We start from the raw sequence: 27,186 nt of genomic DNA, 5'->3' as shown, positions 1-27,186 counted from the left end.
CTGGACAAGTGGCCCGGACTTTTTCCTCACTAGACTGCGCAGACAAACACCGTTCGAAACAGCTGAACATACTATATCCAGAAGATATTGTTGGTCCGTGCTTAAATCTGTTATACCTGACATTTGTTCCACCCAGCGGACTGTGATAGGTTCAAACTTACAAATCGGAAGATTTTCACAGGTTTGTATGGCTGTTTCAATCGGTCCTAAAAGTTTCGACGGACGCACCATCTAATGTTGTTAGTAAATGGCGAAACGGCAATTCGTTTAAGTGAAGAAGACAAACTGCGTGTTGGAATGGCTTGCAGACTTTTTCTTCAATCAAACGCATGACTCCGCCTTTCCATCCTGTGTTTACCGGTGTGCCGTCACACCCGATCACTTGTAGATCACACAAGTCGATGTTATCTTCAATGAAATGGAAAATACTATTTTTAATCTCCTCGGCAGTTCCAGATAAGGACGTTGTGTGGCCTAAATAAATGGATCCCGGTTCTTCTACCAAACACACATGTTCTTCAAAAAATATATTTGCGGTAAAAACGATCTCCTTTTTGCTCCTTCGCTAAAGTTTTTATCTTTACGTCCATCAAAGTAAAGTCCACTGATGTTTTTGTTCCGACTTTGATGTAGACTGAATTTGAGCTCGAAGTTTTTGCATTTCTCGCGTCACTTTGCTTTTATCAACAACTCTGTCTTTATTGTCAGGTGAAATTATTCCCACATCTTCCAAAGTAGCAGATACTATACGAGCAACTTGTCTCCTCGAAGCCCCGGTTCTATAGGCAGCTGAAGCAACGTTTTTTAGATCGAGGAGTGGCTGTGTTTTTACTGATTTTGAGGTTGATCCCACGGGCTCAAAATCCGCATCATTTTCGCTAGTTCCAGAAATTTCAGTTGTACTCGAAGATTCTTCCGTCGCCAAGGATCCCGTCCTCCTTCTTTTCATACTGGTATCCGTAACGTTTGTCTTGGACGCAGACCGTTTCTCCCTTATTTCAACCTTTTTTCGAATTTCTTCTGTTATTTCAGAATCCACCTTTCCAATTATTATTTTCCTATTCGTTCGCTGATCCATAAGAAAAGGTCGATCTGCTTCTGACACTTTGTTCACTCTTTCACAGTTGCATAACTTTCCTGGGTCGGTTTCACTTGCACGAGCAAATATCAAAGAGTTTTTGTCCACTTTCCTTAAAACATTTCACCTTTTCTCCAGCCGAGGCACGTTTTCCAGATTTTCGCAAATTCATTGAAGATTTGTTATAATCCAAAATCATGTTCACCACTCGTTTTTTAGACACTGTAGGAATCGAAGCCTTTGTCCAGATTTGTATCGTCTTATTCGCGGTAGCGTTCGCCAAATCTCTGAGCGAGGGATTTTCGCCTCTTGCATCTTTTCTGCACTTTCTTTCCCAAAGAAAATGTTTCATAACATCACAATAACTTGGAAGTCTATTGTCCGAAATCTTCTCTTCTGGCCACCCAAATAAGAAGTCCTTGTCAGTTTGACGCAACACTTTCTTCTTACTCATTTTGCGAAATCACTTTCTAACAATTACGACATGGTAGTAACTGCGCAATAAACAACGACAAAAATGCACGCAAGCAAGTAATATTCAATTATCGACACACAAGCGCAACTCGCCAAGCAGTTTACAGCTGCAAAGAACAAGGCAGACTAAACGTCTCATATTAAAAACAAACAAACGCCTCCGCTCCGGCCACTCCCTCCCCTCCTCTACGCCCTCCAAGAGTACAGATGCTTGGCGACTGTCTGCCGCTCTCAACCCCTTCTCCCCCCTCTCCGTCTGCCATAACCCCGAGAACACATCCCCTTCCCCACCTTTCTTTCTTAGTTCTGTTTCGTTCGATTGAGTTGTTTTTTTTCTCCACTTTGCACCAAAAGCATACGTAAACAGCACAGAAAACCACCCCTGAGGTACGAATGTAACATATTTGCCATAAACAAAACAATAAACGACCATAATGCAGAAAAAAAGACATGAAATAGCCAAATAATGACATTTTTGTGAAATTGTTGTGTGTGTTGCATAACCAAATCACTATCAAAACTTCAAGGTCCATGCGTGCCACCTAAACGACCTCCAAAAAAATCTGAAAAAAATTATACTTCTCTTTGGTCACAAATGGCCACTTTTCCGCACTAGCCACCTTAACATTTCGAAAAAAAGTTCTTTTCGATATACCCTACCGAGCATCTTTTGAAAGGAAAAGTAATATTTTTGCTCATATCACTAAAACAGAGAAAAAAATCGAGATTTGAATGATTTCTCTTCTACCTTTAATGAAGTGCAAGGGGTGCGGGTGGCAAAATTTTTGGTTGGGAAGGAAACAGGATAGGGTATTTTTTAAAATCCTGACGTTCAAAACGGGAAAAATAATGTTATTTCCCGACTAAATTGGGAAATTATAAGAGCGGAAAATATTCAACATTACCCGATACTAAAAATAAATGTTAATTATACACAGAATTTCACCCTCGGGTAATGATTTATTTTGCATTTCTGGAATAAAAACTGATAATTTAAATAAATTTCGGACATTTAGTACAAAAAAAATATGTAGGGAATAAACTACTTCTAAACTCGATCATTTTTTCCGAAGTCTTGGTCGGAACGGGACGGGATTTTTTTTCAGGTCCCGACTTTTTGGGTTCCTGCACACCCGTTGTCATTACTTCACAGTTTACTCCTGCTAATGGGCTTCCAATTTTCACGCCTGACAGCTTGAATGCAATAATTTTGGCGCCTAGATCTGGAGGAAATGGATGAAGAGAGATCCGTGAAAGATTTTTTGGCCCTGATCGTAGTTTACATCCTTCTTGTACACACCCATTCGTTCCTTTCATACATGACACAATCTCAGCTCCCTTTAGCGGCATGTTGTGAGCCTACGAACCGGAAGTTGTTGTGCTACAAGTATGGCGTCCACGCGAAGGCACCTTCTTCCGGTGGATAGCCCCTATAAAGTCCGGTTTCAAGTTCCGTTTGGAGAAATCTTGTCCAAAATATGGGCCCGTAAAGGCCGTCTGTACTCGAGATCGTTGAACTGTATACATCAGGGGTTTCCCAACTGGCGGCCCGCGATGCCTCTTTTTGCGGCCCGCGAAGCCAGTTTGCAAAATACATTAATTTTATGTATTTTTATTAAAATACGTTCTATTTTTACTGAAGGAACGAAAGCTCTGTGAAGAAAGACAATATCACAGGTAGAATTGATTTTGCAGTCAATAATGATCATCAGAAGAATCTAAAGTGACGTTACGTTCTCTTCACACCATGCATTCAACCCCTTCGCTATGCGGAATGAACTTACCCGCTTCCCACCTCTTCGCTATGCGGAATTGCAGGGAAGAAACCAGCTGGTGTCAGATTTAAAGGGAAACATAAATGGGTTTCGTAATAAACTGAAGATTTTTCAACGTTACTTTGGAGAGGAATAACCTGGTCCGTTTTCCAAGCTGTCGGCGGCTAGCAGGAGATGAAGAAACACTGGACTTTTCTGAGTTAAGTGCAAACATTACAGAAATAATGGATGAGTTTGGCTCCAGGTTTAAAGATTGTGAAGAACTTAAAAGCAGCATCCAGCTATTTAGCAATCCTCTTGGCGTTAACATCGAAGAACAAGAAGCTTTTCTCTCCTACTTGAATTGTGTGATTTGCAAGGCGATTTCCTTCAAACTAGGCAAGAAAAGGGGGCCCGAGTTTTTCAAATACCTCTCAAAGGAACGCTTTCCAAACCTTCGTAGTTTTGGGCAAAGAATGACATCGATGTTCGGCAGCACATACACGTGTGAAAGTGTTTTTTTTCTTCAATGAAGTTCATCAAGAACAGCTACAGAAGCCGACTGGCAGATTCTTCACTGCTTCACCTTCTGAGGCTTTCAAATACAGAAATTGAAGTGGACATTCCAACTTTAATTAAAAAAAAGCAGAGCGGCCTCAATTTTCTGTTCAGTACTTACATTTTTTGTAATTTTTAATTCCCCTCCCCCAAAAGAAATGCGGCCCGCCAATTAACTGCTGGATATAATTTTGGCCCTCGGACCTTTTGAAGTTGAAAACCACTGGTATACATAAAAGCTTTCCTTCATCAAGTTTCAGCAGACCAGACAAAGATAGCACAAGATGGTCAGTCAAGTCGAGGAGGGGGGCACTTCAAGATATGAACCACGCCGCTGTGAGGTGCGAACTGGCGACAAGATCAGGTAAAGCAGATGCCAATTGTCACCGCAGATTGTTTTGGATTTTTAGAATTTGATTTGCATAACAATAATCTCTATATATCCACAAACCAAGGACGTATCAAGGGAGTAAAACTATCCCTTCTGCTCATTGAAACTTGCCGTGAAGGTATGTGGTGGGATATGGAGGTACAGTCTGGCCAAGGAAATCGAAACTAGCTGGAAAGTACGATTCCAAACGCGAGAGGGGAAGCAGGTAGAACTCTCAACAAACAGCCTTGTGGCATTTTGCTTGTATGGGTTCGCTTAGTGTGTTCATTACTGCTTGCTGTGTTGTGTTTGTGATGTCTCTTATAATTCATAACAAACCGTTTCGAAGTGGAACAAAGAAAACTGTCGCTTTGGTCCCATTTGCACAATCTACAAAACGCCCTCGATATAATACCATTTAGTTACTACATTTTCTTTATTATATTTATAATGCTATGTATAATAATACTATTATTAGTGAATACTATCCTGATTACTGCTGTGTACATTTGTGCTAATTATAATATTAATAACAAGACCAAAATAAAGTTACTGGTTTACAAACAAGTTTATTTACTAACGTGACGTGATAAATACTTTCCTGATATATTCTGTTTGCTTATATAGTATATGGATGGCTATTTTTTTCGTTCTGTACCCTTACATAATTCGGGTAAGGGATGCTAAAAAGGGATGAGGAGACAGGTGAGTGGAGAAGGATACATAATTTAGAACTACATAATTTGTATTCATGTCCAGATATTATTAGAATGATTAAATCAAAAAGACTTAGGTGGGCAGGGCATGTGGCACGAATGGCAGAGGAAAAAAAGAGTTTACAGGATTCTTGCTGGGAAACCTGATGGTAAGAGACCAGTAGGAAAGCCAAGACGAAGATGTATATAGATCTTGCTCAGGATAGGAACAGATGGAAGGCCTGTGTTGCTGCAGCCATGAACCTTCTGATTTAAGAAGGCTAGAGAGGCTAGTTAGTTAGCCTGTTTTTCCGAAAAGCGCTGTTGTCACTTTTACAGTCATGTTTAGACATCCAGATAATCGAAACCTCACGTTATGAAATCTCTAAAGAAACTGGATTGGCAACATCTCCTTTACTCCACGTGGACTTGGCAAGTAGTGTCAGTTCCTAAAACGAATGCTATTGGTGGGAAAGGTTTGAGGGGAGGATATGCTGGGCTCTACGTAGACTTGACATATGGTTGTCAGAGGGAGACTGATCTTTGAACTTTCTTTGAAGTAAAGTGGCGTTCGAATCGGGACTTCAACTATACAGGCGAGCCACGATTTCTAGCCCTGGTGCGCCGTTGCCAGGTTTATATACTGAAAAACTTGGGTGGCAAAAGTTTGTTGCATCCAGCGTGGGATATTCCGACTGAGATAAGCACAGGCTACGGTCGGTATCGTGGATACATTTTCCCCAGGGTGTACGGGGGAGGGGGGGATGAAAAACGTTTGAAAATGAATGAGGTGCAGTTAGAAGAACGTGAATCTACAGTTTTAAGCTGCCGGAAAGAAGAAATCGTTAATTTCTTTTTAGGTTTAGAAAGTTGTAGCGCTAGTATAACAGTGCTGCTTCAATGAGTTTTCAGTTTTAAAAGTAACTAAAAAAAGTGAATCCTTACAATTACATTTAGTCCAGGGGCATATGTCAATATTTCTATAGTCCGTGGGTTTTTGAATGAAGGGAATAAATGACTACCGGTAATATGTTGCTAGTGTGGTACACAATAACGTACTACCAGGTGTTTTGCTCGCAATTGTGGCAGAAGGCCTGTGTGACGTCATAAATCCAAGATGCCGCTTCATGCACTAACTATGAAACTCCATCATAACTCTTTTAATAATGGTTTTGAAAAAATATTATAGATACATGTTTTGTTCAGAATTGAAACAGAGACAAAATTGATTCTTACATTTTTTTCATATCTTGCACTGTTATGGATATATATCCAGTGAAACTATTTCAAAGTATTTCATGTCCTTTTCTGCAAGGATTGTAAGCGTACTTTACTTGACATTTCTGGCATATAACGGGGGAAAATTAGTACCTGTGATATTTTGTTGATGCCTACCATTGTGGCGTATGGCGTGTGTGACGTCATACATCCAAGATGGCTGCCTCTGCAGACATTAACAAACAAGACTTTGTTGCAAGAAATCAGGCTGAGTATTCTGTATCTTGACGATATTAGCACCTCTTACTGCTCACTAAACTCAATCTCAAAGGGGATGAGAGAGCAAATTTAAATAACTAATTAAAGTAGATATTTGGATCTCAACTATTCTTAGGAGAAGGTTTGACAGCTTCATGTATCCAATTACGTGTTTATTTCCTGTTTTTTTTTATTTCAGATTTGTTTGTACTGGCAACTGTGTTCCTCTTCAGCATGGTTGGCACCATTGTTTTCTTCTCAACAAATCTCGTGGATCGCATTATTATTGAGGTAAAGTTGCACATAAAACTACAATCATGAGCAGAAAAAAAGTCTCAAACAAAACAAGCCACTGAAAATTGGTTGCACCTTATTTTATTTTGAGCTTTTCGATATTTGTGATAGTTCTTCTTAGAAATTAATAAACTTGACTAGAGAAATTCATCAAAAGACCCCTGCACATAACATTACTCATTAACTGTTACCTTGTACATTACATCAACATGCAAAAGGCAGCTGAAACATGATGCTGATCACATCACCTCCACAAATGGCAGATTTTGTGAATATGAAGGGAGGTTAGATATACTTTATATGTGCACACATACTCACACACTATCATAAAGTGTATTACAAATTGTAACTTAAAAATCATTCAGAGTAACTAGTCAAAGACTTACTCACTGATAGTTTCATATGGTTCAAAATATTTAGTAATCTGGAATCTACGGGTTATGATAGTCATGAATAACTACATAAACCATAATTACTTTACTCTTCTGTGGTTCTTTATACACAGGCTTTATGTGGTTTGATTGACTTCGTTTACTATTTCACTGCATAATCGTCACACCCTATTTTTTTTTTTTTCAGTTTTCAGTCCAAAAATTAGATTATAACCTTTTATTGCGCAATTGTCGCATCCGTGCATCAGGTATCAAAACCAATGACAGTGGCACAGAATTTGCGGCCGCAGAAGATAAAATTTTGTAAGTCCGTACTTCGCAACACTGTAGTAAATTTTCTCAAGTTTAATATTTAGACTACAAAGCACAAGTCAATAGTAATGTGTTACCTTTTTTCAGATGGAAAAATGGTCACTAAACTATCATGAAGAAATGATGTGTGTCAATTTGAACTCTCCAATTTGAACGCATATTCACGAGAATTACGTGCATTCTAATCTTGCACCAAATACAGTTTAGTAATGATTTTTAAGTACCAGTAATACTGACACTCTTTTTTTTTTTAATGGTTGCACCCTAAATTTTTGCAGAAAAAATTGGCATAAAATCTGCGACAATTATGCAGTAAAATATTGTATTTTGCTTTGCTTTTTTGCCACTTTTGGCTAATTGTGAAGAAGAGGATTAGTGATGATACATGAAGGGACACTCACAAACACCCATGCCCAGGCCAGAAGAATTGGCATCACACTGTGCTACCACCACTCTGCCATGGAGGCTGGCTGGCTTTATGTAGTGTTTAACATAATTGTAAAGTGGTAGACTGTACAAAGAGTTGTGTACACAATAAATTATTTCACTGATAAAAATGAAGGAATGAAAACTAAACTAATACACACACACTTACACCAAAGCACACTGACACTTTTTTTTAAGGAATGATTCACTTCCATATAAGAACTGAACATGTGAATGTCTCATTATATGTATTATTTGCACCTGTATTAAGGGAAACTTTTTTTTCCTCCTTAAGTTTCTTGTGCTGAGGAACGGTTCACTGTTCTTTGACTGGTGGAAAGAATTACCAATCCATCCAACTCTCTCAGTTTACATCTACAACTACACGAATGTTGAAGCTTTTAAAAACGGCAGTGAGAAGCTTCAAGTCAAAGAAGTCGGTCCTTACGTTTACAGGTGAGTTGATTACAAAGTAATGTTGCAATATAATATAATGAATACATGGGAAATATAAAAACTTATAACTAGGGAATGGATTTTAAGGTGCAAAATTATGGTAGTCAAAGGGGGGAAAAAAGGTTCTGAAAATGTTTTCAAAAAGATGCAAAAAAAAATGTGCAAATAAAATGCCTTTATTCAGGTCTAAATCAGTTACAGTGGTGGTGATTAGGGGGGCGAGGGGGGACAGTTGCCTCCCCTCACTTCTTGGCCCCGCACTATGCTAAACCCTATCTACCAAGAGAAAGTAAACTGTCCTTTCCCCCACCACCCTCTAGTTTTGGAACCCAATCGCCACCACTGACCAGTTATATCAACATTCTTTATTCAACACTGTAACAAATAGCATAATTAGTAATTAGCCATATATAATTTATATTATATCATTTTATAGCTCTCGTTTTGCTCTACAAAATGAGACTATAGGGTTTTATGTAGCTGCTTAAGAAGAGTGAAAATAATTTATTTTTCTGTCCAATTTTTTAACAAAACATGAAAGAAAGGGCAGGGGAAAGGTGCTGGAGCATCAAGGAGGGGGTAAAAAGGGGATAAATGTGCTAATCTCACGAAAAGGTTTCATGTCCTAAAATACACATCTCAAACAATAGGTATGAAAACAGTAATATACTTGGAAAGGTGCTGAACCTTAAAATCCGTTCCCTAGTTATAACAAACAATTAGTGCATATACTACTTATACCTTAGCAACACTACTTTTCAAGAAAGCACTTCTTCTCTTGTCTTCAGTTGAACTTTTTGCTGGTGAAGGGGCTCGAACCTATGAGAGACCTGTGATTTTACTACAAATCAGGTGCACTAACCAACTACTCCATAGTGGCTCCCTCACCTCCCCTGAATTCTATAACACTTCTTGCTCTATTTAAGTAACACTCTCTATTTTCCGAGAAGGGTGTGAGCATATTCAGGGTCATATACTGAGAGCTTGGTATCTTTTGCAGCGCTTTGTCATTAATTCACGAGAATTTCTTCATAATCTGTCCGTCTTTCCTTATTCTAACCTGCTTGGCTTCAGGTGAACTATTATGCTTAGAAAGGACCCAAAAGATTCAGGTGAAATGTTATCCTCAGAGAGGATTAAAAATTAGGCAGCTTGACAGAACTGTGCTGGGTTATACAGTGAACATCATCATGATGCGAATACAACAATATACTTAGGAACAGGGCATTGGCACTAAAGTGACAACATTGCAAATGCTTAAAGTTGATTAAGTTTGATTTCCTAAATGCATAACTCTCATCCAGTGTTAAAATCAATCACTGCTCTACTTAGAACACTAGAATTTAATGCCAATTCAGTTCATGCTACTACTTCATTTCATGGCAAAGTATAAGCAATGGACTTTGTGCAAGAACTACAAAGGCTGCATCTATCAGGTGTATCTGCATCACTTGCAAGTAAGTATAAAAGTACAGGCAAATAAGGGAATAGAAATAGGGAAAAAAGAACAATTGTGGGCTTTTTTGTCAGTTCGCGAATTATGAAATGTTAATATTAAGAGATATGATGCTAAGGTTGGTGTCCAAAATCAAAGTCTATCGCACGGCAACAACCCGGTTCTAGTTAGAGAGGAGGACTATCTCCCAGTACCTGCTGCTGAAGATCAAGTAGAGCCTCCAAATGCGACAAACGAGAATCAGCCGATTAGAAGATCCCAGAGACCAAGACGACCACCTGACCGCTATGAGCAAACATCGTGGAACAGGAGTCTCTTCTGCCAAAGGGGGGAGAGTATCGCGTACCGACTGATCATCTATGCCAGAACTGATCTGCATCATCAGTGTCCGCCAGACCTTATTATTATGTGCTTTTTAATGTCAGTTTTCTGTTATCTAGTTTTCCAATATGTATGCCGCAAAATCTATACCATAATTTAAGCTCTTTATACAAATTGTTATATTGTTCATGAATTATACACTTTTGCTTGTGTCTAAACTCTAGTCGTATTCTTTACTCTATACTCCGGATTATCGAAGAATCCGAAGAACCCAAACTTAACAATAGTCAATGTAAGATTGGCTTGTTAAAACAACTAAAATTGTATAATTATAACTTTCAATTACCTTGCACATCAAGGATTGTATTAACGATCCTGAAAAATATATATACAGTTGAGACTGCTTTATACGTAACTCAGATCTGTGTAATTATTTTTTATACATAAATTACTGTACGCCGCAGCAAAATATAACTTCAAAACGTATAAATTAAACCTTATTTGTACGCAATGCATTTATACGTAATTCGGTATTATACGTACTAATTTTCATAAAATACAATTGATTTGTATGTGCCCAAGCTGCAATAATGTCACAGAAGTGACAGTTTTCAGTTGCTACTGGTCGGCCATGGACAACAGAAAGAGGAAATGTTACACGCTTGACCAGAAAGTAAAATTTATACAGGAAGTGGATGCTAATCCACATAAAACTAAAACTGAAATAGCTGCAGATTGTGGCATAGCTTATACCACACTTTGCACAGTCACTAGTAAAAGGAATGCTATTTTACACAATCTTTTAAAATTGGGTAGTAAAACTAGTGTTTACTGTAGTATTCCAGTATCAAAGTGTTCAGTAATAAAGTGTCAAATGTAATGTATTTAAGAATCAAACTTTTATCCTTACTTTACCACTTTATGACAGAAACAACCTGTATTGCGTGTATCTTGTTCTTGAAAATAGATACAATTACACTCTTTTAATAATAATATGACATGGTATCTAAATCTGATTTCTAAGTAATTCTCAGTTATACACTACCGACAAAAAGTTTAAGACCACCAGGAAAAAGTGCCAAAAATCAGTAGAAATATATGTATTTCATAATTAATGTACAAGAAACAGATGTAAGAATCTGCTTGACAATGTACAAACATAGGTACATCCACTATACATACTAATGTCACCTCATATTTTGCTTTGATCAATATGTCCGCCATGGGCCTTAATGACAGCAGCGCAAACACGTGGCATGGGCTCCAATAGTTTTTCCAGATAGGATGGTTTAATGTTACGCCAGGCATCATTGATGACTTCCCATACCTGTTGAGTGTTGCTGGGTACCTTCTTCCTGATGTCCCTTTCGATTTGGTCTCATAGCAGTTCAATTGGTGAAAGATCAGCAGACTGTGGTGGTCACGTCATGAGAACTAATGCCCCTTCTGTTGCCTTGTGTTCCAAATATCGTGTGCACAATTTAGATGTATGTTTGGGATCATTATCTTGTTGAAAAATAAACCCATTACCAACAGGACGACGACCAGAGGGGATGGCATGGTGCACCAATATCTGATGATACCCTTCTTTTATCAATGTTCCCTGAATTTTATGAAAGTTCCCCGTCTGGTTTCCGGCAAAACATCCCCACACCATTACACTTCCACCCCCATGTTTCACTGTGGGAACAAGACACTCTTCTTTCATTCTCCCACCAACCTTTCGACGCTCAAAGGTTCACCTATTGCTGCCAAATAATTCATATTTGGATTCGTCGGTCCAGAGTACCCGTTTCCAGTTATCCACAGTCCAAACTTGGTGCATTTTAGCCCAGGCCAATCGTTTCGTCTTGTTCACACGTCGTAACAATCGCTTTCTAGCAGCTACTCTGCCATGCAGCCCTTCTTCACGCAACCTATTCTTCACCGTTGACACAGACACAGGCATCAGTCTGCTGTTATTCAGGGAAGCAGGGATGACTGGTGCTGTTAGGTGCCTGTTCCGTTTGCTAGTTACTGTAATATATCTATCGTCAGCTGCAGACGTTACACGATCTCTTCCACTATGTGCACGATCAGCATGACTGTTGCTTTTACGGTATCTGTCCAATGCACAATGAACACCAGTCTTGGAAATATTTAATTTTCTTGCTATTTCACGTTCCGAAGAACCTTCATTTTTCAGTGCACATATCACAGCACGCTTTTCAACCAAAAATCGTCTGTTCCCCACAATGACGGGCCATTTCACTCAGCTCCACTTACCTTGCACACCTCACACACAATAATGGGCTCGCAATGTCGCCTGCATGAAAAGCAACTGACCCTGAGCGACTGATAAGGATGGGCATGAGACTGGCTACCGTACTGACCGGTTTCACGCACACAGCTGCAATGTTGCCAGCTTCAGCAACGTTTTTGTCACTTTCCATTTTGCCAACCACATGCTACATATTCGGAAAAAAATTGGTTTCGCGTCTTGCAAGGTTCCAACTAGACTACATTGCATTTTCCATGCGTATCATCGTCACGTCTTTCTTGGACAGGAACCGTTGGTTCCACACAACACTCCATACTGATTTTTTGGCCGTTTTTCATGGTGGTCTTAAACTTCTTGTCAGTAGTGTACATATTATTATCTCTTCACCTTGACATGTGTGTACCTCAGGTTCAACTGTACTTGTTTAAGATATGTCACATTGAAAATACTGCTTGAATTAGTTATAATATATACACACACACACACAGGGTGGCTCAAAAAGTCACTTAACACCCTCGGTACAAGGCCACTGCAGCGCGCAACATGGAAATGATGACCAATCGTTATCAGGCCAAGGGGGAACCACATTGACGCCACCCACACAGTCGGCGGCCATCTTGATATCAGCCATCTTGAATTCAACTTCAGAATTTTAAATGGGAAGGGGGTGATATGAAATATCAAATCAGGCTAGAATTTCACGAGAAATGCAATGGGGAAGGTTTTTTCGACGTATCTTTAACCAGTAAAAAGTTATGACTGAATTCTTGTACCAATTTGCTCCTTTTCGAGGTGTTAGAAAAATGCCTTAAAATTTGTTTAGCGAATTGGTAATGCATCGAGATCAAAGTGATGTCTAGGGAGAGAAGTTTACATGCCATTGCACATGATTTTAATAGGATACATCCATGAAGAGCTGCGCATTATGAATGGTTGTCGCGAACAATTTACAGTGTGATGCTTCCATTGAATTAAAAGTCCTTCACAGTGACAAGGCTAATGTTTATGTTCATAAAGAATTTCATAAACAGAATATGCGACCCTTGTCAATAACTAACTTTGGACAGAAACTGCTTCACAACGTTCCCATAGTGTTCTGGTGTTCCTCCCTATTGAAAAAACTCTGTAAAAAGTACCTTCTTCCATAAGCAAGGATGATATTTAACAAACCCATGTAGCCCTAAGCATTTAAGGTTCCGTTGATGGAAAATTGACTAACCAATCGTGTTCCACACAGCACGCCACACCATTAACTTACCAGCACTAACCATTCAGCTTTGATCTGTCGAAAATGGGTTATCAGATAAAAAGCATTGAATATTCTGACCACTTGGAAACTTCCATACACATCAAACCAACCAACCACCTCCAGTATCTCCACTACTCCAACTCACACCCCTTCCACACCAAAAAACCCATCTTTCTCCCTAGCTCTCAGAGGCCAGCGCCTCAACTCATCCCCCTCATCCTGCCAAAACTACAACCTACGCCTGCAACAAGCCCTAACTAACAGTGGCTACCCCTCCACCCTCATCAAAAAACAGATCACAAGAGCCACCTCCCACAACTGCACCAAACAACCCAAAACCAATCCCTCTGCTCTGATCACCCAATACCACCCCACATCATGAAAATCAGACATACCCTCCACTACCTCCTCCCCATCCTGCACAGTGACCCCGACACCAGGGACATCTTTTAGGATAAACCTAGGGTCCTCTTCCATCGTCCCCCCAACCTCAAGAACATCTTGATCCAAAACACGCCCACCCCTTCCACACCACTCCCCCCAGCTCACAGGTGCAAGACCTGCCCCATACTCATCACCTCCCCCACCCTCCTGATCCCCACAGCCACAGAGTTCACCTATCACCCCAAGGGCACCTGCCACTCATCCAACCTGATTTACACCCTCATCTGCCAAATCTGAGGCAACTTCTACCTGGGCGAAACCTCCACCCCCTTGAATCTAAGGATCAATAATCACCATTCCTCCCGCCAAAACTCTGATTTCACAGTTGCCATCCACACCAACAGCCATAATACCACCTTCAACAACTGTTTCTGTATTGCCATAATAAATCTTTTACCCCCCACTCAGACACGTCTTTCCACAGGCAATGGGAAAGGGCCTATATATCAGGCATGCACGCCACTATACCCTCCCGGACTTAACCTAGCCAACCAATAACCTTTTCCTTTCTTCCCCGAAACCACCCACCCTATAGAGTAAACACTGGTGAAAGTACCTTATATTTCTTTCCTATCGTCTTTCTCTGGCAACATTGTACCAACGCTACAGTTAGTATTCTGTGCTCCTATTCTTTGTCATTCTGTGAACTTCTTTCTTCTCCCTTGAAAATGTGGCCTAGGTCACGAAATATCAAACTTTTCCTTTACTGTGGTAAGTGTTTACTGTCTCCTTCTGCATTTGTGTGTGTGTGTGTGTGTGTGTGTGTGTGTGTGTGTGTGGGTGGGTGGGTGTGTATATATATATAAATATATAAATCATGGTTGATGAATCAACTTTATTCCATATTATTTCAGTGGCACTTTGAAGAAGGTTGATCTCCATTATAGCCAAGATGATGATGCTGTCACGTTCAGAGAAAAAAGGATCTACAAATTCATTCCTGATTTGTCTGTGGGGAAACTGAATGACACACTGATAGTTCCTAATCTTGCTCTGCTGGTAAGTTCCCAGTTAATATTAGCATTGTCCTCACCAGGGAACACAAGTGGGCACCAGCCCACCATCAAACAGTCTGAGCTCACCCAAATGCCCTACCACGGTGGCCACTCTAAGACCATCATAATATTCAAGTATAATTCCTGGTTTTCAAGGCGAACTTTCCAAAAATTCAAAACTATACCAGCAGATGTTATCTCTATTACAACTTTAAGAATTACGGCCTCTCACCGCCCACCCACATAAATATATTAACAATACAAAAGGTCTGTGCGATTCCAATACATCCAAAAATTCTAATTCAATTCACTTGAACAGTATATATGTATTTAATTTAAGGTGTGCAGTTTACATTTGCCATTTTGCATATTCAGACTAGGAATACATCTGCAAACACTAGTCACAAATGTTACGGGATGTAGTAATCTACATGAAATTGTTAATTGTATAAGAATTTCAAAGTTACCTAATCAACTTCAAGATATCATATCTAGCAATGTCAGATAGATTGTTCTCCAAAACACTAACAAACCAAACGGATTGAGAGAAATCTGTTTTCACGCAGCTTTCTTTTCTTTTCCTTCTTCGATAAAATTAAAAGCTAAACTGTAAAAACTTGACTCAGGGCATTAATAAATGTAAATTCAATGGGATTTGGATTATTAAAAGTTTCAATTTTTCACGTCTACAGAAAAAAATTCAAGCAGAATTCCTGGAGCCAATAATTCACGCAGAATTCCCGGTGAGTATCCACCCTGCTTGTTTACATGCTGATGACACCATGGTCATATACAAAAAACCAGAAGAGATCAACCTGTTGTTGGAAAAACTAGATAGCATCCACCCCAGACTAAAATTCACCATAGAACATGAAAAGCAGGGAAAATCAATTTCTAGAACCTCACCATCAGCCGCGGGGGAAACAAATTCACAACCACAGTTTTCAGAAAACCAGATGCAGGTAACCATTATATCCATGCACTATCCAACCATCCACCCAAGCAAAAGGCCAACTGTTCCAGAGAAGAATACCTGAGAGATGAGATAGCAACCATCACGGAACTGGCACTAAAACATGGATATACTGAATGTCAACTCTCCACATGGTGCAGCAACGCTGAAATCCAAGTCAGACAACCTGCACCATCAACACAACCCACTCCGCCATCGCAACCACATCCCAGTAACAAACCTTACCAAAGTCCTCCGCCCCTACAACATCCAAATAGCACACAAACCAACCTCCAAAATAGCTGACCAACTAAACAAACATAAACGGTACTTCCTCTCACTCCTCAACAATCCAGGCATCTATGATGCTGAATGCGAGTGCAAGCCTCATTACATCGGCAGATCCTTCAGGCCCATCAGTTAGAGAATTCAGCAGCACCTATCAAATGCAAACACTGCCCAACCCACCACCGGACTTGCAAAGCATATCAAATTCCACAACCATAAAATTAAGAAAGTACATGTCAAATACAAAGCACACACTCTGATAGACACAAAAATTAAAGAAACACACGCCATCATGCACTACAACCATGAACTGAACATGGATACTGGTCAGGCACACCATGCCTGGCTTCCATTACTGCAGCAATTAACACTGGTGAACAGCAGACTACATATACGCAGACATACAGGCGACAGCAGCACACCTAGCGGCGATTTAGGAAAAAACAACAGAAACGCAGCAAGCAACAACACAACGAATTCCAACGAGGATGGTGGCAGTGGCTACCGAAATTAATAGAAAATAATGTAAAACAGCTTCGCGGAAAACATGAGTACCTTAATTATCTATTACCGCGTCTCTCATTCCCATAGTATGAATAGACTTTTATGTAAGGTTGAAACCAAATGTAGACTTTTAAGTATTTCAACAACAAAAGTTTTGGAGTGTAAGCAAGCCATTCTTCTTTCTACTAAGTTCCTGTTACTGCAAACATACGGGCAGTTTATATAATTATATTTCAGACGACTGAATGCTTCCTTCTTCCGACAACTAAATATCTGAACAAAAGATCATGTATCCTCTTGAAATGCAACAATACCAAGTTGTTTGCAGTAACCATAAAAATAGATACTTGTAGAAGTCCCAGAACGTAGATACTACATACGTAATATAGTCACATGAAATTCATAGAAGGTAAATGGCATTCACTAGTAAGGTAGGTCAAAGTCAGTCTGTTTTAAGGCGAAGAGTGGTAGTTTTGCACCAGGTCTGCATGAGGGCAGGGGAGGGAGGGTCAGTGTGATTGTATAGGTTTGGGGTGGTGATGGCCATTTGGGGTAGTTTGACATTTATGGACAGAACATATCCCATTTATTTCTTTGCAGACAGCAGCCTCGTTCTTGGAGCATTCTTCTTTTATGGTTAAGATGGGATTTTCGACACTGATGACCACATTTAAATGGAAGCCATTTCATCGCATATCAGCAAAAGATCTTCTCTCTGCACATGACAACACACTGTTTAATATATATAAGAGAATAATGCCACGAGAAGTAAAAGTTCCAATGGAAAACTTTGGTCTAGTTTCACGGGTAAGTGATATGAGAAAATTACAAAACATTTCCACTAAAACATTTTCTTATCTGTAGAGAGCTATCACAAAACATACATAAAACATGTAATGGTATCTGGATATTGATTCTTGTACAGGAAATTAATATTTTGTACCATTAATTGTCACATCAATAAACAAATTATTTTACCACCGAAGTTACCAGGTTTCAGTATCTGCCCGGATAAGGAATTTCTTTCTTAGTGTCCCATTCATATAAACTTTCATGTAATCATCACTCATCCTCATTGTCACAATTAGCCAAGAGTGGCACAATAGAGAGCTAACAAAAAAAAAATACAAATAAACGAATTAGACTGCATTTCTCAGCATAGGAAAATACACTTATGTTCATTTCATCTAAGAAATTTAATCAATTTAGTTTAAAACATTGTTAGCACTTTAAGATCATCAAGTTTCAACTAAAATTGTTGATGTGAAGAATAGCACAAAGCGTTTGTCTGATGCAAATCTAATAAGATGACGACAGCTCAACTATCACTGACTGATTAATTGAGTTGTTGTTTAAAGTCCACTTTATGCACAGTAAGGCTAATCGGGACTGGACCTACAGTTTAAAGTGGGATCCAAACCACTATGTCCTCCAGCACAATCATTATTTTTATTATTTCTTGGAGTTTATTGTTATAAAATATTCCTTAAAAAGCTAAATATGCAAGCAGCATTTAGGTAACAAAAACATTTCTACCCATGCTTTTTTCAAAGTCGTAAAATTTGTAAACATCCTGTGTTTATCTTTTTTTCCAGGTGAACATTACATATCCAGACACGATGACAATATTCACAGGCACAGGGAATAAAGGTGAACGAGGTAGAATAATCAGAATAAACAACAAGACCTTTGAAAGTGACACAAAGGAAGTTTATGGGTACGACATTGGCCTTTACCCTATATATTTGACACGAGACACAGAGTTTGACATCTTCAGGACAGAAGTATGTAGGATGGTCAGGCTTCAATACTCTGAGGATGTTTATTCGCATGGAATTCCTGCATATCGATATGTTTTCAAAAATTTAGTGACGTCACCTGAAGATCATACATGTGAGACTCATGATTCTTGTCCACTTTACGGCGTATTGGACATAAGTGAATGTGTTTACGGTAAGTATCCAAAACTGACAATTCTGAAAATCATTCTATTCTCTGAAGCATTAGGATATGAAAAGAATGTACCTTTGCTAATATGATCAGGTTATAAAATTAGGGATTTATATATTGTATTAAAAATTGTTGATCTGGTATCCAACAGTTACAATAATTGAACATTATAAGTGAAATGCATTAAGGTGGAACAACAATGAATAACAAACGGCCAGCGGAAGTATGTTGGTTTTTGAAAGGTAAAAATAGAAATTAGATATAAAAATGACCAAAAAAGAAGCAGTATATCAATGACGATAAACATGAGAAAGGCAGTTTAAATTATCATTTCACTATTTGAACATTAAAAAAAAAAAAAATTTAAAAAATGAGGCTCCTAACATTATACCAAAACACGTTACCCAAGATTTTTCAAGTTTCCAGGCATTTTAAAACAAATTTCACGGACCACTTTTAATGCTCTATTTAATAAATTAGTGTTAAATCTTAAATACTGTTCAAATGACGAATTTATTGCACTCTCTTGTAAAATAAATGAATAAATTAAATATAGAAAGTATTTGTATTAATAGTTCTTGAATGTACGCATTGCTTGCATTGTAGAATTATTTTCCTGTAGTTTACGGTTATAACAAGCATAAGAAAACAGTTTTTCCTTGTGACCATTCAGGAGAACACACGCTCCCTTCATTAGACATTTATTTTCATTTTGACTAAAGATACAGTTATAAAAATGGTTAGCAATTTTTTAAACAAAAAACAAAAAAATTTGATCACATTATTTTTTATTTAAAATTATGAATCCTAAATATCATCAGGTAATTCAAAGTTATCATTGTTTTCACAAACTCTCTTGATGTTTTCTGTTACATTAAATTTTTAAAGATGGTGGCTTACTTCATTTGTGAAAAAGAAAACTCCATACTGGATCTATGTTACCATTTTCATTATTTAATTTATTCCAGTGTTGTTCTGCAATTAACAAAGCTTCCCAGACATTGAACTCTATGTTTCCCGTCAATCTTTTTAAAACCCTTCTCTTTTTAATCAAATGCTTTTCTTCGATGATGAAAATTAAATTAATTGAATTAAAATTTTGAATTCATTAAATGAATTCAAAATGAGAAACTCTCTACCAGATGTGGAAACCACAGGAATATATAATAAAAGTTGTTCATGTTCAAAGGATTATGTAGGACAAACAGTAAGGGAAATGGCAATAAGATGGCATGAACACGATTTGGACATTATAAATCTAAACCCAAGAACAGGTTTTTCAGCTCACATCATCAAAGAAAAGCATTTGATTAAAAAGAGAAGGGTTTTAAAAAGATTGACGGGAAACATAGAGTTGAATGTCTGGGAAGCTTCATTCATTCATTGCAGAACAACACTGGAATAAATTAAATAATGAAAATGGTAACATAGATCCAGTATGGAGTTTTCTTTTTTACAAATGGAGTAAGCCACTGTCTTTAAAATTTAATGTAACAGAAAACATCAGGAGACTTTGTGAAAACAATGATGACTTTGAATTACCTGATGATATTTAGGATTCATAATTTTAAATAAAAAATAAAATAAAAATTTTTAAAAATTTTTGCAATGTTGGGACCGTCAGGATTGAATAATGTGGGAAAATGTTAAATCGGGGAATGTAAAATAGCAGATCCATTGTATGTTGTTTTGTGCATAGTAAGTTGCAATTTGGTTTCTTACATGATTTCCAGTGTATTCTGTCAATTTCCCCAATATATATATTCGTATACAGTAAAAATTACAGTGAAAATTGCTACTCTTTCCCAGTTCTCCAAGACTTCAAAATAGCTAGCCAATTATCCTCATGATGCTGTGAAACCACCAAACTTCTGGAACTTGTGTGGAATCGAACCAAAAATAACAAAGTCAAGCGTGATAACCATTCAGTTTGACTGATTGATTTGGTTTAGTTTGTTCCTCTACCCCTTTTGGATAATCGTGGATATGAGTGATGATACAATGAAGTGAAACGCCATGCCCAGCCAGGGATTTGAACTTGAGACCCTTGACACCATAGTGAATTATCTTTCTTTATCATTTTATTGCTGGCCTCCCCAGTGGGGCCATGGCAGCATCGTTGCCTTCTAATCAAGGGTTCGATACCCGGAGGAGGCACACAGTGGTTCGGATCCCACTTTAAACTGTAGGTCCAGTCCCGATTAGCCATACTGTGCATAAAGTGGACTTAAAACACCAACTCAATCAATCTATCAATAATTGTATTGCTGAGTAGAGCTTGTTTTGGGGAAAAAATAATGTGAAAGTTACAACACTGATTTCTGCAAAATAATAACATAAAAATTCAGCAATGTACTTTTTCATGTAACCAAGTGCATTTTGATGCAAGAAATATTTCATTTTACACAGCTCAAGCCATGTACCTTATGCTTATTGGTTTCACAATGAAGACTTTGTGCGCTGTAGCACTTGATCTAAAAACATGCACTTCGAATTCTTCTATTGTTTTATCGCAGCAAACAGCAGGTTATGTGTGAAGTTGATTAACTGATATTTTTTTCCTAAGTTCTCTTTTTTCTTCAGAAATTTGGTTTACCTTTGAGTGGGGCAGCAAGACTTCAAATAAATATCGATGTGAAAACATCAAAAGGAATAAGGCACATGAAAATATTTAAAGAGGATACTGTTTTGCCTGTTGCCTGGGCAGAGGAGGTCAGTATTAGTGTTCGGCGATATAATGTTATGATATTTTGGCAATGTATATTTGTGTAGGGGATCTATCATCATGATATTTGGTGATATTTCGTCACAATATTTTGGCGATATATATCATGTAGGTAATATATCATCAAGATATTTGGCAATATATCATCATGACATTTTAGCAATATATATCGTGGAGACGATATATCGCCGATATCACAATACAGAAATAATATCGTATCATACCGTCTGTGACGATATTTTCTTGATGATATATCATGATATCAAATTTCCGATATCGTCCATCTCTAGTCAGTATTAGGAATAAGCCATACCATACACTGTTTTCACATAATTTTGTGAATTTGGTTAGGACACTTTTGAGATAGGTGACATTTGCCTCTGCTAAGCTACATTTTAATGAGTCTCACTTCAAAACAGAGAACACAATAAAACTTTACATAAGTCATTAAGTACAGAGCCGCAGTGGTCTAGTTGATAGGGCATCTGCCTGCCACGTGGGAAACCCAGGGTTAATTCCCACGGTGGGTGATCTAAGGTCGTAATTTTTCCAGTCTTCTCCACAAATACAGTGGCTCTGGGGCTCACCCAACCTCAAATCAATGGTTGCCTGGGGGATAAAGGTGGCTGGAGCATGGTGCAGATCACATCACACAAAAAATGACAGAGATCGAAATGTGTGGGGCCCTACCCCCACATCCCCTAAATGTGCCTTGATGGCACGGTGCTATATGCATGAGGAACTTTACCTTAAGTGCATCATGGAAAGAGTACAATAATGGTATTTGACACCACCGTAGGAGGTGACCAGGAGGAAACTTGACTACAAGTACAGTTTTATTAGAGAGACAGAGGCACTTGTAATGACTAAGTGCCTTTGTCAAGGGTTATCAAGTCTAGTTGTTCAGCACTAAGTCTATCCTGAATGTGAATACAGGAACAATCTGCAAAAGAGTTACGATAATTAGGATTGAATAACATTTGTTTTTTGGATCAAAGATCCAATTGTGTAATGATTTTTACAAGTTGTGCAGGAGGATGAGGAATGACTTTAGAGTAGAAATAAATTTGAAGTTTGGAGAAACTAATTAACATGTTTTAGTCACAGGTATTATATTACCACCAATGCTGTTGCTTTGGTTTTAAGCTTACCGTATCCACAGAAAGGCTAATTGGGAGTGGACCTACAGTTTAAGTGGGATCTGAACCACTATGTGCCTTTATTGGGTATCAAACCTGGTACTGTTTGATTACAAGGCTACGGCGTTACCACTTTGCTGCCAGGGAGACTCTCTTATGATAAATGATGATGTAAGTGCAAGTGACTACATTTGTAAGGCACTACTATCCAAAGCATTTTCTAAGCATGGAAAAAAAAGTGTGCAAATACTGGAACAATGGGATGCACAAGTATTCTTGGCAAAATGTTCACAACTATTTTCATTCAATTTACTCTTGAATTCTACATGGTTTTAAGGAATGGATTGATATGCTTGCGTAGAAGTTTCCAGCACATTGTTTGGTGTTTTTTTTTTCAATTCCGAATGATCGTATTCCATAAAACAAAACAAATAGAAAATAATATGGCGATGAGCAATTTGTTTGGTAATACATACATGTGCTTCCTACTCTACCAAGGCAATAAACAATCCTAACCTCTCTGAATGTATAAATAATCATTCTTAGCATGCAGGAGCTTCATTGTATTGCTGCCAAGTCCACCAAATCACACTTGCCTAACCTCCTCCTGTAAGGATATGAGATAAAAAAAATATTATTGTACACAGAAGACAGTAAGTAACCAATCATTTCTCTCTTTTCATTACAGACTGTACATCAACTTCCACTTCAGTTTGCATGCCTGGTCTTCTTTGCTGCCTATTTGTCACCCCTGATGGCACTTCTGTCAATGGCTACTTCACTGCTAACATTAGTCATGCTTCTAAGATATGCCATTAGATCAAATGTGATAAAAATAACTAAATGAAAATTCTCTGCAAGCGCTCAGCATAATTGCGATCTAAGTATGTAAGATATGTTGTTAATGAGTGTTGCCAACATGACTACGTGAAGATATTTATTGAACTGCATTGCATTATGACCAGTTATTGTCAACACTACCTCTTTTTATTAATCATGACCATAAACATGAACAGGATCTAACTTTGTTGTACGACTCAAATTTGATACTCTCATCGAATAGCAATATTGTGTGTCATGAGTCAAAGATGGAACCAAAGGTAGATATAATGTCGTCAAAGTCTGTTGCATGATATCTAAATGTAAATATTATTATACTTTTGTCAATAACAAAATAAAAACATTAACATTATTGTCAGCGTACTTAGTTGGGATGTTATCACCATTATCTTGTACAGGTTCTTTCTTTTCCCCTTTGCACCTTAATGGGCTCACTTGGCGGCTGCCCGGACACCAACTCTCGACAAATTGCGTGAAATATCTCCGCTATGGAAGCCGCTAACTTCGAAATGACTTCAAGCTCTCAGAATCATAGTCACAATTACATTAAAAATAAGCACGTTAACTGTAATGGGGGATGTTGGAAATGTTGTCCTAGTGCATCCACTCGTTTTTGGCATGTTTTTAGGAAATTTCGCGTAGCTTTGGTAACAAGACACGCTAAAAGGGCACTTAACAGCTCCCAACAGCTCGTAGCACCAGAGTGCCAACTGAAACACATGGCTTTGAGCAAAACTTGTGAATTTCTTTCTTAACCCCATTTCATTTCAGTAACTTCTCAGTTCTGTCGTATTTTTAAAGTGGTTACGTGCTACAGGTGTTCTTGCGATTTTCTATTGTTTTATACAGTGCTTATTAAGCGTATAGTGTTCCAAGTGTTGAGTTGAGTTGGTGTTTTAAGTCCACTTTATGCACAGTAAGGCTAATCGGGACTGGACCTACAGTTTAAAGTGGAATCCGAACCACTATGTGCCTCCACCGGGTATTGAACCCAGGACCCCTTGATTACAAGGCAACGACGCTAATGTTCCAACTGTTATTTGTGTTTTGCTTTAGTTTTAATAATGGCACATACGCACACATTACAACAAAACGTAGGACCTCCCCAATGGCGCATTGGTACAGTCGTCGCCTTGTAATCAAGGGGTCCCGGGTTTTATTACCAGTGGACGTGCATAGTGGTTGGGATCCCACTTTAAGCTGTAGGTCCAGTCCCGATTATCCTTGCTGTGCATAAAGTGGACTTAAAATACCAACTCAACCAAACAACAAAACGTTTTCATGTACAATTCGTATCTGATTACAAAATTCTTGAAGGGATGTTCACAGACGATTGTCAACAGAATTCCCAGGTGTGCCTGTTCCACAAAGAAATACCGTACGAAACCTTGTGAAGAAATTGAGACTGAGTCTGTTAAATTTCTGTAAATGAATTATGGGGAATGTTAGAGGTGGGGTACTTGATCCACATTTAATATTCTTCTCTAACGAAGCAAGAATCCATTTACAGGGAACAATGGAACCTTAATTCCGTTGTTAAAATCATTTTGAATAAGGATATCTAACCTTTTTTTTCTAAATTTTATTTTATTTGAAAAAAAAATATTTATAACATTTTGATAAAAAATTGTGACTTTATTTCTCCTTTCCCAGCAACAATGGGACCTATCGTCCATTGTTGAACTCGTTATGAAAAGGGATATCTAGCCTTTTCCAAATTTCATTTTCTTTTAAAATAACTCACTATCCTACACTACTTTTTTGACCACAAGAAGTGTCTTCCTTCATCTGTCCTTTTTCATCAATGAGAGAGAGAGCTTTTGTTCCATTGTTGTACTTTCTAAGTTTCAGATTTCAGTGTAAATTTAACTTTTTTTTAACAATCTCGCATTTCTGCAATGTTTCTCACATTTTTATCGCATGTTGTGCCATTTCCCAGTTTCCCGCCAAATTTATCGAAATCAACCGATTCAGTGTGCATGGCTACATGGGTGTAGGTGTTTCGTGCTCATCTCGTGACTCGAACCTGCGACATAATATCTGAACTAGCATGGTTTCTTCTCCCGTTCCTCTTTTGACTCCCTGTCTTATAGGTTAGCATTAGTAAAGTGTTTATCTATGAGGAAAATTGTAAAATAAAGTCTATGCAACAAACATTCACACATTAGAAGAACTGAAGGAATATCAGGAGAGAAACTGTAGCAATTTCAGAAGCTGAACAGTTGCGTGTAAATGGATATTTCCGAAAAACATGCCAAAAACGTGTGGATGCACGAGGACAACATTTCTAACATCCCCTGTGACAAGGTATGTGCTTATTTTGATTGTATTTGTAACTGTAATTCTGAGAACTTGAAGTCATTTCAAACAGTTTCCATTCTGGAGATATCACATATATGACGGGAGTAGCAGTCAGATGCCCAAAGGACAGAAATAAAGTTTCTGCGATTATGAAAAGTTTTATTAAGTTTACTTAATTATTAACTGTTTTCAAAATGTTACATAATTTTTATATGAGACTTTTCAGTGTCCTATATTATTTACACCATCCACGGTCATCACTATAACAAATCAAAGGGAGGTTAAATAAGAGCTTATAATAAGGATGAGGATTGATAGGCACTAAAAACTCGCAAAATAAGCAGCAAATAACAAAATACAAAATAGGTACTAATCATTCTGCACATCGCCCTATGATGCCAGGGGTCCCAGGTTCGATTATTGGTCTGGGCATGGATGTTTGTGAGTGTTCATTCATCAATTTCATCATATCGCTCATCTCAATCTTCGCAAATTAGCCAAAAGTGGCACAAAAAGCAAAGTAAAATAAATTAAATGAAATCAAACTAAACATGCTGAACATTTTTCATCATTTTCATGGATTAGGTACTGAAAAAGCTGTTATCTTCGAAAGAAGCACTTGTGACTATAACAGTCAAAAAAGAACACTATACCTGTGAAACATGAATACCCATTCGCTCGGGCACATAGTGGTTCTGGTAATTTACAATGCATTACACAGAACAATGATATATTGCGAACGAAGCGAAACGAGCAAGAAAATGTTTGGATTCAATTTTCTTGCAGGCTGTAATCAATTTTGATTTTTAATAAGGTGCAAATAATTTCACGGGATGCCAATGCATTCTATCCTTTACAACTTTTGTGCCTCCCTGATGGTGTAGTGGTAACATCGTCGCCATGTGATCAAGAGGTTCCATACCCGGTGGAGGCACAGTGGTTCGGATCCAACTTTAAACTGTAGGTCCAGTCCCGATTAGCCTTACTGTCCATAAAGTGACCTAAAAAACCAACTCAATCAATCAATGAATAATAGTTTTTCTTGTATGTACGCATTGCTTGCATTGTAGAATTAATCAATCAATGAATACCACTCAGAAATGTCACGAGACGGTTTTTAAACATAATCGTCTACATTATCTTGCCAAGGAACAAAAAAAGGCATGTTATGGCAAATCGTTAGCCTATTATTGCATAAAATTTCAAACAAATCTCCGGGATCAGCCCACAGATTTCCTAAAATCGTGCCAAAAACGAGTGGATGCACGAGGACAACATTTCCAAAATACCCCGTGGTAATTAACATGTTTATTTTGAATGTAATTGTAACTATAATTCTGAGAACTTCGCACATGCGCAGTAAATATTTTGCTTTAGACGGCATGAAATATCCGTGTCGCTTGAGAATTTCACCAATTGAATGCAGGCTTATGTGACATGTTATCCTACAGCTGTGTGAAACGTTGCTGTTGATTGG

General features: G+C 38.1%; 2 protein-coding genes across 2 annotated transcripts in view; both read left to right on the top strand.

The window, feature by feature from the left end:
• Window positions 1-27,186, top strand: part of LOC145986685 (platelet glycoprotein 4-like) — a 251,330-nt gene that overhangs the window by 104,467 nt on the left and 119,677 nt on the right. The window lies entirely within an intron of this gene.
• On the top strand, window positions 6,929-21,241 carry LOC145986485 (scavenger receptor class B member 1-like). The gene is made up of 6 exons (XM_083120549.1): window positions 6,929-6,967; window positions 8,125-8,285; window positions 14,870-15,014; window positions 17,355-17,561; window positions 18,350-18,707; window positions 21,114-21,241. Exons 1-6 carry the CDS (start codon window positions 6,929-6,931, stop codon window positions 21,239-21,241), a joined length of 1,038 nt encoding a protein of 345 aa, XP_082976675.1.

Source organism: Lepisma saccharinum, chromosome 4 (assembly GCF_977018435.1).
Source record: "Lepisma saccharinum chromosome 4, izLepSacc3.1, whole genome shotgun sequence".
Classification (NCBI taxonomy): Eukaryota; Metazoa; Arthropoda; class Insecta; order Zygentoma; family Lepismatidae; genus Lepisma; species Lepisma saccharinum.
This window is presented reverse-complemented; position numbering and strand designations above follow the sequence as displayed.